The 13,771-nt window shown below is 37.7% G+C and overlaps 1 protein-coding gene across 2 annotated transcripts; it reads right to left on the minus strand.

Moving 5' to 3' along the window:
* Positions 1-223: 223 nt before the first annotated feature.
* Positions 224-7,370, minus strand: stx5a (syntaxin 5A). 2 transcript variants are annotated; one of them, XM_020635825.3, is made up of 12 exons: positions 7,259-7,370; positions 6,556-6,762; positions 5,550-5,620; positions 5,235-5,290; positions 5,071-5,141; positions 4,816-4,932; positions 4,351-4,407; positions 4,145-4,226; positions 2,907-2,993; positions 2,646-2,749; positions 2,306-2,427; positions 224-1,596 (listed from the first exon to the last, which is right to left on the minus strand). In XM_020635825.3, exons 2-12 carry the CDS (start codon positions 6,616-6,618, stop codon positions 1,437-1,439), a joined length of 990 nt encoding a protein of 329 aa, XP_020491481.1. In that variant the 5' UTR covers positions 6,619-6,762; positions 7,259-7,370; the 3' UTR covers positions 224-1,436. The 2 variants fall into 2 exon arrangements, with proteins under 2 accessions (XP_020491481.1, XP_020491482.1); XM_020635826.2 differs by lacking the exon at positions 2,907-2,993.
* Between the last annotated feature and the right edge of the window lie 6,401 nt (positions 7,371-13,771).

The raw sequence follows: 13,771 nt of genomic DNA on the forward strand, positions 1-13,771 counted from the left end.
AGGGAACCAATGTTTTTTTCTCTTCTTTAAGGCTCAAACAAAGTTATCTTTAATGTATTATTCAAGTCTATTATACCTTGAGGCATTTCAACAAAATGTGTCGCTTTATCAATAAATGACAAAATAAAATAAATTCTCTGTTGACTAGCCTTAGCCTTTAGCCTAGCATGGCTGATTATATCACTGACTAATCCTCTTATCCCAAGAAAATCTCCCCCTTGAATGTCAGTACCCCATTGTTATTTTATTATGCACTTTCTTATCAATACATCATTATCACTATTTGCACTTTATACATTAAAGTCAAGGCATTTGGCTGAAAGAAAAACAGACACGGAACAAATAGGGAAAATGTTGTCTTTCTTCTCAAAAATCTGTGGTCATTAAAATAACATCTGGTAAAGTGGATAGATGAAGAGGGGGTTAAGCAGCTACAACAAAAACAAAAACCAGACACTTCCAGGGAATCTGGCTGATTTGAGTCACTTTATAAGTGAGAATTCCCAACCAGCCTAACCCCTTCATTAGCACCGATGTCAACCTGGAGCCTGTTCAGATACTTGACTCGAATGCTGAGTTCTTTCCACCAAACTCAGTGTTTACACTTGCCTTACCCATTCAACTGGCCCAAACAGCTGACAACCCAACAGTTTGATTTAAAACAGTGTTGTTATATAAATTATTATCAACAGTTTTTACAGATCATGCCTGAATTATTTCTGCACTGTTCTCTCATCAGCTGGCAGAAACAGCCTTCCTGTAATGCTGGACCACAATCAGTGTTTTCTCTTTGAGTCACAGTTCTTTAAAAAGGTACCCATTTGGCAAATAAACTTCTGAAGAAAAAAAAAAATATATCTGAATACAAAAAGACTTCACATTATGACTAAATGGTGGGGTGTGAAGAAGTGTTGATGAACACGTGACGCAGTCATGCTCTTCAATAAAAAGCAAAGAAGCAAAAGGAGAAGATATTCCAGGTCAGATGTTTGGCCTTGAAATAATAACAATATGTATAATAATGCATGACTTGTGGTAAATGGGTTGAACAGAAAAAGGAAAATCAAAATTAAAAAGACAGTTTGCAGAATCAAACCATTAAATTATAGCCATTTGGATTAAATGTTTATGAATAATTGGTCAAAGTACAATACAGAGCAGGTTTTCGCTCTCTCTATACAAAGTGGGGACTTCAGATAATTTACTCTTTCATTTGAACTGAGTTCGACATCTTCATTCTTCACTGAAGAGTCGAGTTTAGATTAACAGTCTGTGGCTTAGGATCAACCGAAGAGTCTCAATTACTCAAATAGTCCCCATCAAACTGTCGCTTTGACAGAGGAGTCTCCTTCAAATATGTTGTCTGGTCCAGCTTCAGCTTAAACTCCGCTCACTCAATGTGCTCTCTCCCCTCCTTTAAGTCACTCTCTTTTGCTTTAAGCGAAGAAGACAACAAAGACGATGAAGAAGATGATCAGGACGAGAAAGATCTTGATCATCAACCAGCGGTTGGAGGAGACTGACTGAAAGTATTTGAGGATCTCTGTGTGGGCAGCTTCCACGTTGAGCTGGGTGTCCTCCACGTTAGCATCAATCCTGTGAGAGAAGACAGCAAGCAGTTCAGTGAGACTTTCAAATGAATGATTATATGTTACCTAAAATCAATGTTCTATCAGGTTTGCCAACAGGACAAAAAATATCAATAGCCTTACTTGTTTGTAATGCAAATAAATATAAGCAGAGCCATTTATCTTAGTGAAGCAAAGAACTCTGAACTGAACAAAACAGCTAACTTTAACAAAAACTCCAGCATCTCTGAAGCTCACTGTTGAACATAATATAATTAGTTTGTTTGATCAATGTAAGTTGTTATTTTCGTTTGAGAACAGTTTTCTGGTAAAAACCAAAACCTTCCTGGAGTACATGCAGCAACCTGTAAGTGATGATAGTACAATTAGGAGTTACTACGCCTGCTCCTTTCAGCACAAACTCGCCAAAAAACACACAACTTTTTTGGTTTTTCTACATTACGTTTTTGTTCCAACAACAAACACACAGACTGGTGAGCTGATAAAGTGCAGGGAAGCAAAGTTGCAATGTAGGCTGCTCCCCTTCCTTTTCAGTCTTTGAGTTCATCCAAGCTTGCCCAACTTGAGGTTTATATTTACCACATATAGATGAGAGCACAACAGCCTCTCTTCTTACTCTCCAGAAGCAAATCTACTAGCACATCTCTCTCTTTGTTTCTAAGAGAGAGCTCTATGTCCTTCTCCCTACTATCTCTCCACTTCTAGCTTTCTCTTACCTCTGGATGGTCTCCTCTTGCTCCTTGACCATGTGTGCCAGCTGCTGGAATATAGAGCCCAGTTCAACGATGGTGCTCTCAATATTCTGCATGGTGTCTGCTCGGCTCTGGATATAGGAATCCTGCGATGGCACAACCAGCAAGGTTTAAAAAAAGGCAAACATTAGACCATATAAATGCACAGTTTATCTAATCCATCATTTTCACTATGAGAAGACTGAATATTTTCAAATGACTTTAAAAATTAACAATAACTATTTTTCCTGCAAGATTTTGTGCTTGGGATTTAAAAGGTACACTTTCTATTTGCCTAACTGAAACATTGACTACTATAGTCTACCTGCTCATCAATAAGCTGGAGTTGCATCGGATTGGTCTGAGATTCCACATTGATGGCTACGTCCCCCATACTCCTGTATTCATCCTGCATCAGGACGGAGCTCTCTGAAGGGAGACAACAAGCAAAAGACAAACACACACACATGTTCAACAAGATCAGACAAGAGATCCTCAATGGAAGAGGGGAAAAGCAAAAAGACCAGCGGGCACATACAGTAGCTGGTAATACCCGCTGGGAGATTCAAACGTTCCAGGGAAATACCTTTTAAATTTGAGGTTGTATTGCCCTGGTAGTCATAGCGCTGCTCGCGAGCTGCATGCGGCTCCTGGGCCCCTTTTTTGCGGCTCCCTAAAATATTTTTTAATTTTTGCATTATAGATGACCAAATACAGTAATAATCATTCACAAGGAGTTTGAGCAGTTCACTATGACAACAGCTATTTGAAAGTACACTGCCAGTCTAAATGTTTCTGTTCATCAATGGCATTATCAGCATTGTGTGCATTAGAATAACTTATAATAAGGAAATACAAACTCACACACAATAGCCTTTGGTTTTATCAGTAAAGCTTTAAAAGTCTTTCTCTTCTTTTTTGCATGAGTAAACTTGCAACCATAAAAATTCCAAAGATGCAAGAAAGACGCCATTAATGCAAACACTGATCATTAATCAATGATTTGTACATCATCACAGGCAGATCCACTGGAATGCTCAACCAGGAGAATTATACTGCATGTTGTGTGCTGTTGAAGAAGCCTCAATATTTTACATGAATAAGAATTAATGACTTCTTCAATAAGATAATAGTTATTTCCCATGTATGATACTCACACATGACCTTGATTAGGACATTTTATTGTAGGATATCATTAGAGTTCACATCAATATACATTCGCTAAGTGTTTGTGATTTGATGGTTGTAAACATTTTACTGGCAGTGTAAACGCACAGGAAGCATCACAGCTCCCTCTGCTATTAAGAGGGTCTCTGGTAAAGTGACCTGTTTAGTAATTTTTTTTCTCCGCAAAATGGTAAAGAGAAACAGAGCCAGACAAGCTGAGTAGTACCTCCTCAAAGCCAGCACAAAGAGACAGTTAAAGGTGTGTTTACTCTATAATGCTTCCTGAAAATACCAGATAAAAATGTTCATGTTGGGCTAATAGAAAACCCCCAGTTAAGTTTAGATGATTAACTGATTTCTAAAACTGGGAAACGTTTTAATCTGGAGATGATCAGGATATAATCTCAGAGTGGAGATATCCTGCATGTCATTTAAACAAACAGTTTAAGTGACATACCACAGGAAACTATTTTGGCGTTGAGTGTTGAATGCAAAACGTCTTTTTGTTGGTTCTTACAAACAGTATCCATAGAGTGAACACACCTGTATGAAGCCATGACAGCATGCTGTGGTTGCCTGTTGGTTACTTTAACACAAGATCCTTGTAAATCCACTGTGAGCTGTACTAGCGAGAAGCAGTGGTGTGGGTAAACTTACTGAAGTTGTTGGCCATCAGTTGAGAAGACTGGGCAGGAGGCTGGGAGAACTGCTCTCTCTTGCTTCGCTGCTGCTTCAGGTTCTGCAGACAAAACGGGATGAACACGGGAGAATATTGAGACCTGTATGCCCCGTTTTAAAAGCTTTTGAAAGTCAAGTCACTATTTTCTGCCCTTGCATTGAAGAGTATTACAAACACTTCTCACCTCTGTTCTGACTTCTAGGACCGATTTGAAGTCGTTGGACATTGAAGCCAGTTTGGACTGAAGCCAGCAGAAGATACAGAAAAGTTAAACAAAGTGCAACATAACTCAGCTACATACAATTGAGAGACTAAGAATTGTGTAAAGCTTTTAAATGTTCAATACTATGAGAAACAAAATGACCAACATTAAAGTACAAATTATTTCTATTCTATTAAAATATCACACTTAACTCTACCTTCCTGCACAAAACAATTCCATACCTTGTTGATGATAAAAGAAAATCTTAAATTTAAATGTTTCTTTCATGTATTCTTCTTTTTAAGACAACTTAAAGATTCTTGTCCATACTGTCAAAAATACAGGCCATATAATAATAACGTAAAGATGACTAGTATTTACAGAGATCCCTGCACCTGTTCTATGCACATATACAACAGAGTATGAATCAGACCATATAGAATATACCTGCAAAGACACTACTATAGTGTTAGAATGGGTTTGGATATGCCGTCCACCTGGAGCTCCACGAGACCGAACCAAATCCTGCAACTGTGCAATTTGTTTGTTTAGACTGTTGATGTCCTGTAAACACAAAAACAGGAGAAGTAGGTAAACAGGTTATTTATTTGTTTCAATTAACTTGAATGTTACATGGATACACATTACAGCTCTGTTCATTAGTAATACTGAGAATTTGAAGCATGCTTATTATGACCTTACCTGTTTAATGATATAAGTTAGCTCCTCAATCTCCACTGCCTTGTCGTCAAATAGAGATTTTCTTTTTGCCACTGAAACGTAAAAATCAAAACATTTGAAATCAAAATTTTAAAACAGTGAGATCTATTTAAATTATGCTTTAGTACCGTTAAAGGAACACTTACAAATAGTGAGCTTTTCCAGTTTGGCAAATGTATTGCTCAGGTCTTTTCCAATTCTCCTACGGGGAAATAGGCGAGAATTTAGCAGCCTTCCTCATGCACTTGCACAGAATTTTCCTCATGCTAGCCAAATATGCTGAAATCAGTATACATTAAAAACATCTTGTATGTTCCCTTATTTACCATTTAAAGAAAGATACACAATTGCAACAAGGATGTCTTGTATAAAAAAAAACTCTTAATCAGCTAATTTGAGAAATAAAACCAACACAACACAAGCACATTCAGCAAATATTTATAAGACTATAAGGAACTTACTTGGCCATAACTGTAAAGTCACTGCGCTGCCTGAGGGCGTTAAGAGCCGGCTTACTGGGCGGGACTCCATTCTGGCAGAGAGGTAAAAGTAAAGAGCAGGAGATCCATTTAAAATAAGAGGCTTATGGATTACTTTAAAAATAACTCTTCAGAATACTTTTATTCTACATAACTCCTGTTATTATGATGTCTTAAATAAAAACATATTTTTTCTGATCATATTATAATAATGGCATTATGAGCCAATGGTCAAACTAAGTAACTAACCGTCTACATTCTATATTAATGGGGTCCCCATGAGGACTGGAAACTTGTGATGAATCTGATGCTGGATTTGTGATTCCAATATCAATGATGGCATTTCAGGGATGAAACATTAAACTGCTAAAACTGAATATATTATCACTGTTCCACCAAAACAAACAGCGTGGATAAGGATCCATTAGATCTTCCATATGTCGTCACAATTTGTCCTGTGTGAGACCTCTGAACGTTAAAAATATTGTGTTTCCTGATGATCTTGTAGACAAACTGTACAAAGCGTTATCAGGCTTGTCTTGAGCAATCCGTGTGCTTATCTTACATCGGCGACACAGTATGTCGTTAATAACAGTATTGGGCAAAACACTGGCATGGCATTTTTAAAGGGGACATTTTGTCACCAGTTGATGGTAACATGCAACTAAACAAAGCTAAATGAAAACACTAGATCACTTAATTGTGCTTCACTTGAGATGTAAGCTGCAACAAGGATTTATTTAATGTTATTTGCATTTAGAAGTGAACCAATGCTGTGATCAAAGTATCACAATACCAAAACTTGACAAAGCCAGGAGGGAAACAAAAACAAAAAAAGCAGAACCAACTCTTACAAAAGGGCCTACACAACATTGAAGTTAAGTTGTAAATGTGTCTGCTATTAAGTTGGAGCAAATGCCAGATATGAGTGTGATTATTGATCTTGTTTTTAAAATGTTGTGATGCCAGGTTCTCTGTGTCAACATACCGGCCTGCCCTGGAGAGATTTACAGGCTGACTGGAACTCGAGGGTCCGGTCACGACACGTCATCCTGCCGCTGGTAAAAAAACGTCACCAGACCAGAAAATCAGAGGGACGTACTGAAGTCCTTCACTTTGGGTCCGTGGGATGGATTAACAAGAAGACCTCACATCCAAGGTGGGGTACCCTTCATAGGCATTTGTACACACATGTCTACAGTGAGGGGGGGGGGGGGGGGAAATGTGTCAAAACAAACGTTAGACCCGTATACAGACAGCTTGAACTATAACAGATTGAAAACACACGTTAATTTGATCACGTTAGTTGAGTTCAGCGGTGAAAGGACAGTCGGTGGCTAACATCACGGTTCTCCGACGTAAACACCACGGAGGAGGTCGACTGAACCACGGACGATTCACAGCAAATAAGTCACAGTTTCAACTCACAAGTGTACATCAAGGGAGCTTAATGTCCGTACTGTTAGGTAATAATACATATCTGAAGTCCGGATTCCGCTTCGTGTGTACAGGCCACCCATCGCGACAGACAGCTGATCACGGCCTGAACCGGCTAACCGAAAGCTAACTTTAGCTACAGAAAGCTAACCGGGCTTTTCAATACGCTCTATCTTACCTTCATTTGTGCAAATTCGACATTAACCAACCTCGTAACGTTAAATTGTGTTTCAAGGAAGAAAAAAAATACTTACTCAAATCTATATTACATGGTATTTGAAGAGCTCTCGGTGTTTCTGGTGAAAACTAATCAACCCAGGAGTTTTAGGTCCGATCCGGGTCATTTCCGGCAGTGACGTCACTGCCACGTCTACTTCACAGTGGTGGAAAGTCCCCGCAGGCATAGCGCGCCACCACCAGGGGTCACCATATGTCATATACAGTTTATAAAGAATTCATTTATTTAATATTATTCAGAGTAGGAAAATAAATCACAAACCACTAGAATGTATTAATGATAACACAATGAAATAAAACAGCAACGTTTTAACTATATAATTTTGAGATTCCCATAAAGTAATATAATAATATAATATATAATAATGTTATTATATTATATAACTGCACTCTGCGTTACTGTGGTACAACACTGCCTCGCTTCTCTGCTGTTTACATTACTTGCTGCTATTTTATCATATCAAGTCACTTTAATCACTTGTCACTTTATCTTGTCATTCTCTGCAAATACTGTCTCAATTCCCCCCAGTTAACTTCATCATTCATTTTGTACTGTGTATATACCCCCTGTTTTTATTTTTATTTTTATTTATCTTATCTATTTTGTTTAATGTATATTTTTGAGATTTCTTGTCTGTGCTGGTGTAACGCCCGAATTTCCCCTCTGGGGGTCAATAAAGTATTATCCTATCCTATCCTATCCTAAAGTAGGCTATATATTTTGTCTGTCTTAAAGTTACAATGGTGGACTTTTTTTCAATGTGCAAAAAGTGTGAATCTTTCTAAATCTTATAACCCATTGTCACATTAACCTGCAGGGGGTTCCCAAGGGCAAAAAAAACATCAACTCAGCCAGAAGTAACCTTCATCTTAGTCTGTACATTGTGTACAATATTCCTATGCTGGAAAATTATATAACCTTAGGTGTGTGGTAATTTGAAAGGTTATACAAGTAACTTTATGCCCTGTTTAATTGCTGTATGAGGTGAATGATCAAGGTCTATGAGTTAGAGTTTTTGCAAAGGTTTTCAAATCATCATTTCGATTATAATTATTTTCATAGTTTAAAATGAATGTTGCTCTATTCCCAAACAGTTTACAGTTAGCATGATTTGGCATGAGATGCAGCTTTTGGTTTTCTAATGTATCTTGGTCTATATATCAGTTGTGATGGTTTGAGCCTTGCCCAAACAATTTAATAGTAGAATTTCCCACATTGGTCTTGAATCTTAAACGAAAATGTTGCCACAAGATGTAAAATGAGGATCAACTTTATGTGTTTGAAAAGGGATGAATTATGCATTATTTTCACATTTTACAATTTTTTACACATTACATGCCAACCCATTCAAGCTTTACCTTTTATGTATTGATCTCATAAAGTCACTACTGTACTTTAAATCCTTTTTTTTAATAATCCAATGCAAATAGGGTTTTTTAATAAGCCATGTGAAAGTAATGTGTCATTGACTCAACCATATTGTAAAGACTATAACTAAATTCAGATGTTTGCAAATACTTGATAAAAGTGTGCATTCAATCATTTTTGTCAATCAGGATTAATTGATTGATATACTGTATGTGGGCCTCCTTCACAACAGGATTTGAAGCATATTTGAGCACAAGCATCACAATCAAAGAGGAAAGAATTAATGGATGCTATTAAGGCTAAGCTATCAGCAGAGGGATAGCACACCTGTAGTATCATAAAAGACACACGTTGAAAGACATTTTACACTTAAGACTGATAAGACAGACTCAAATGAGACACAATTTTGTCATCAATGATGTTATGTCGATGCAGGAGAAATGAACCCGAAAGAGAAGGCGGAAAGAGCAGACAGACAGACAGACAGACAGTGAAGGTGACAGGCTGCTTCTTCAGGTGAGTCAACCTGCAGTTATGGTTTGGATGGAGAGATAACATCCAGCCGCCTCTCTGATCTCCAATCACTCCTACTGGTACCCGCATCCTCCGCCTGACAGGATCGTGCATGTCCAGACCACAACTATGCCCTCACCTTCTTACCTGCTAGACCCCCAACCACAAAAACCCCAGACACCCTGTGCCCTGCACTACTCCTTACCTGCTTCATCTACACTCCCCTTCACCTTTTATACCTCACTATAATCCACTAAACTTATCTCTGCCTCTGAAAACACTCCCCTTTAAGCTTTCACACATTAGTTGTTGTTGAATCTGTTTTTATGGACAAAATTACCCACATCAGGAGAGACGAGAACAGTTTGTCTTCAAAATCTCCCTTTTCTTTGTGATTGCATATCTTTTCATATCTTTTCACTTGCTGCTGCACAATGTGTGTTTTAACAACCTAGTGCAACATTTCTGTTGATACCCGACCTCTCTATTGAAAGATCTATACTTGAAAGTGATATTTGTTTTTATCATTATTGTTCTATTTTGTTAATGTCAGTATTTTGTCCTTGTCTTATGCATCTTTTTATCTACCACTTGGTTACCCTTGTTCTTTACTTGAGATCAATACAATATTGTCTTAGTTCATCTTGACAGAAACAGCTCAACAATAATTAAGGTTTTCATAACATTTGGTACAAACATTTAAGGTCCCCACAGAGTGAATACTTATAAACCTAATACACTTGAGTCCAACTAGCTCTAGCGTCATGAAGTTAAGTTAAAAAGTGAGCTTTAAAGATTTATTTTTTTAATAAATTAATATTTCATGGATTGTCATAAAACTTTGATCAGATACTCGTGTTCCTCTCAGGACAACTTTTAACAACTTTGATGATTCTCAGAAATGTCATGACTTGATGCAGGATGAAAACTCTGACCACTAATGAAGTTCCCATTAGCCTTAGTAAGACTTTGTGTTTACTGTTAGCTAGCGAATGTTAGCATTCTTACAGGGTCAAATATGAGTGTACAAAAATCAGCACGTTAACTTTGTCCCTGAGAGCAGGTTAGCATGTTGACCTAAGCAGTTAGCTCAAACTGCATTAGCAAAGCCTTATAAAGCTGCTAACATGGATGGTGACTCTTCAACTTGTTAATGAGTACATTTAAATGATAATTTTTTTTTTAGTTTTCATACATTCTGAAGTATAACAACACTGAGCTTTGACAAAACAGATGCAAAGAGAACAACCCTTTCGAGTTTGGTTTAATGTCTTTATAAAGACAGTTATGTTCACACTGAATCGTCAGCTGGTTAACATTGCAGATACTTTTTCCCCATGTAGCGACAGGAACTGTAAATCTTTTATCAAGGTTGGTGTCCTTTAATGGACAGTGACAGATGAGGCCTGTGGATCCATGTTTCTGTCGGAGATAACACTTTTATGTTTGTTTCTAACAAGGTCTTTGTGTTCACAAGAAATGTTACGAAACATTCACTTTCCTGTCAGTGTAACATGAACACCAGAAAACACATATGACTCCTTTTTTTTGCAGTGTAACTATTTAATGCAATCTCTCTCTTCTCTGAATCATCTGTCTCTCTCTCACACACACACACACACACACACACACACACACACACACACACACACACACACAGACACACACACTGTCTCACACACTCAGGCACACAGACAGGAGTGCTGATAGCATCTAACAAAACACACTTGCAGGCCAGATAGCGTCCAGTACCTGCTTCGACACAGCTGCTGCAACAAAAGCAGGTAGGAAAACATGGCTAGAGTTATTCGACAAACACTACTGTGAACGCAGAGAAAGCAAGGTGGAAAAATACAGGAAGTCCTGATACGAGAGCACAGAAAGTGGTAGAGACAAGGAGATGGATGAAGGGAGGTGTGCAGAAGGATGCAGGGAGGCACACAGGGAGGCTGACATAATGAGGAAGTTGAATGTATGCATGAAATGTATAAGAACTTAGAAAAAACAGTTGAAGTGCCACATGGTAACATGTGCAAGGATTATTTCCTCTCCTCTTCTATTATTCATTGGTTGGATAACGTTTCTGAGGATTTCTGAGGAGTGCAGAGCTTTAAAAAGCATATTTTGGAGTAAATGCATCTTCTCTGTATCATGACGCATGACTCACTCCGTCCTTTTCTCTATTCGCTCTCTTTTCCCCTAATCTTAAAGCTATATTTAGTACTGGCATAATGCCCTTCCAGACAGATATGGTGGCAGCAGCATTTATCTCTCCTCTCCTCTCCTCTCCTCTCCTCTCCTCTCCTCTCCTCTCCTCTCTCCTCTCACTCTGTAAAGATTAATGATGGTAAAATGCTAAAGCTAATAACATACACGATCCATTATCACCTTAACAGTGTCATGTAGCTTATCAGTTTACAGCGGGTAACTCTGGTACATACATTTTAATTTTGGATGTATTTTATTATGTTTTGTATACTATATGTTTAAGCTTGTGTTTGACTATTTTCCCCTGGTGTAAGGATACATTTAAGGAAAGGTTAGACCTAACACAGTTCTATTTTCTGTAATTGTAATTCAAAAGTACAATATTTTCTCCTGACATGTAGTTGAGTAGAAATATAAAGCAGCATCAGTGACTCCTCATTGAACTTTATGCCACACAGTGTTGGTCTGCACACCTTTGTACTCGACCAGCTTCTGACTCAGCAGCACGACTGAGAGGAGGAGAGGGAACAATATTATGTCTCATAATACCACCTAATGTCACGCGCTGTATCAGCCTCCCAGGGTGTCACTGTAATCAAAAGTGTGTGTTTACCTTTCATTAATGTCAAAGGAAAGATTAAAACAAAGAGGTGGGGGAGATGAGGACATTACATAGACAGCAGTGAAAACAAACATTGACAGGAAGAAAACGAGAGGTTTATATGAAAAATAAGACATTTCCTTTATTAACATCTGTAACATCACTGTTGTATTCGGGTTTCACTTTCAACATATATGACAATGCAGTATACACGTTGATGTGGACATTAAATCTAATATTTAGCATTTATATGCTTATACAACATAAAACTGCAGTTTTCTACAGAGACATGATAATAGGGCACAAATGGTGTAGCAGCAAAGAAAGAGTGTAGTTTTATCTTTATAGATAGGCTACAGGAGTATAATGTATTTGCAGAGAGGAGATTCATTGCAAAGTTACAGCTAAAGTGAAGTACAAATACATTTGTTAAGTATGCACTACGTCATACACAAAGTGGATATTAGAGATTATAAAATGATACATAGTTTAATTAGGGGTCTCTATAGGCTAAGACACTGGAGGCTAGAACAGGGCTAGCATTAAACAACACTAGACTGTGCAGATACAAAGCACACTGATGTTTCATACTGCTGACACAGGATCTGCACATTTGAATGAAAGAGGTGTGATACTGAAATGATGGGACATAAATGCATTTCTAAATTGGTATTTTGTTTTGGCTTATATTGGTCAAAGTTTGGACTGAAATAAAAACAAATGGTCAAACAAAGAGCTGCAGGAGCTCCTATAGAAAGCTTATTTCAGCAGCACAAGTCTTTCAGGTGGAATGTCTTTGATATGTCGTACACGTCTACATGAGTGGAGCTTTTCAGAATGAGTCCACTTGCTCCTTGGCTTCTACCTTAAACAGACTTCTTTTTTTTTTTTTTTCAAAGGACTACAGCATGTACAGCATGTGCTTTGCAATCTCAAACAAAATTTCACTTTATTCTGGTCTCAAGGACTCTCAAGTTTCCCAAAACATTTATTTGCTTGTTCAAAAAATAAAATATAATCAATCAAAGAAAGACAACTGGGGATAAAAAACAACAACAATACATTCATGAGCATAAATGGCTGCTAGGGAGTTAAGACTTTAATGGATTATTTTAAATATTGGGGTTAATGGCTTTTTTTCTTTCTTGCTAAGAATTAGATGTGGAGCTTGATAAAACGTTCAAGTCTCTCCGTTAAACCCCACAAGATACACTATAGCAACCAGTTAGCTTTGCTTAGCATACAGGCTTGAAACAAGAGGAAACAGCTAGTTCTATACAAAAGCAACAGGCCAGGCACTCTCATGTCTTCACAAAACCACCTAGACAGCCCAGTAGTGAGTTAGCTTATCTTAACGTAGCATAAAGACTAGAAATAAAGGTAAATACCTTGCCTAGCTATGTGTTAAAAGAGCAAACCTTGCCTTCCAGTTATGAATACTTTACTTCCTGCATGTTAAGGCTGTGTAAAACTCAGTGTATAAGGTTTTTTATTTGTAGGACTGTATCCTGGAAGGGAGCAGTGACTTCCTAAAGTCTCTGCTGGATTAAAGGCAAACAAACAGTTACCGCACATCGTCCCTTTTAAAGCGACATGTTTATTATTCTCCTCTTTGGTTTTAATGCAGACTAATCTAAAGAGACTTTTGTTAGCTGATGGGTCTTTAAAGTTCTGCTATGCTAAAATAATCTAAGATAACTGACTGGTGGTTCAAGCCTTATACTTACTATAAAGTAATCAGGGTGGTGTCAATCTTCACATATATTCTTCACCAAGGAAGGAAAATAAAAGATAAAGGCTACAAATGGTTTGGGAAACACTCTCCTGTTCCTCGTTGTC

The sequence above is a fragment of the Labrus bergylta genome, chromosome 9 (genome assembly GCF_963930695.1).
Source record: "Labrus bergylta chromosome 9, fLabBer1.1, whole genome shotgun sequence".
Lineage (NCBI taxonomy): Eukaryota > Metazoa > Chordata > Actinopteri > Labriformes > Labridae > Labrus > Labrus bergylta.

Excerpts from the sequence above, each read along its gene's own strand:
- stx5a (XM_020635825.3), bottom strand. The coding sequence starts at position 6,618 with ATGACGTGTCGTGACCGGACCCTCGAGTTCCAGTCAGCCTGTAAATCT. Across the intron at positions 5,142-5,234 it reads ACTGGAAAAGCTCACTATTT|TGGCAAAAAGAAAATCTCTA; the intron begins GTAAGTGTTCCT and ends TTTACGTTTCAG. Across the intron at positions 2,994-4,144 it reads ACTGATGGCCAACAACTTCA|GGAGCCGCAAAAAAGGGGCC; the intron begins GTAAGTTTACCC and ends AAAATATTTTAG.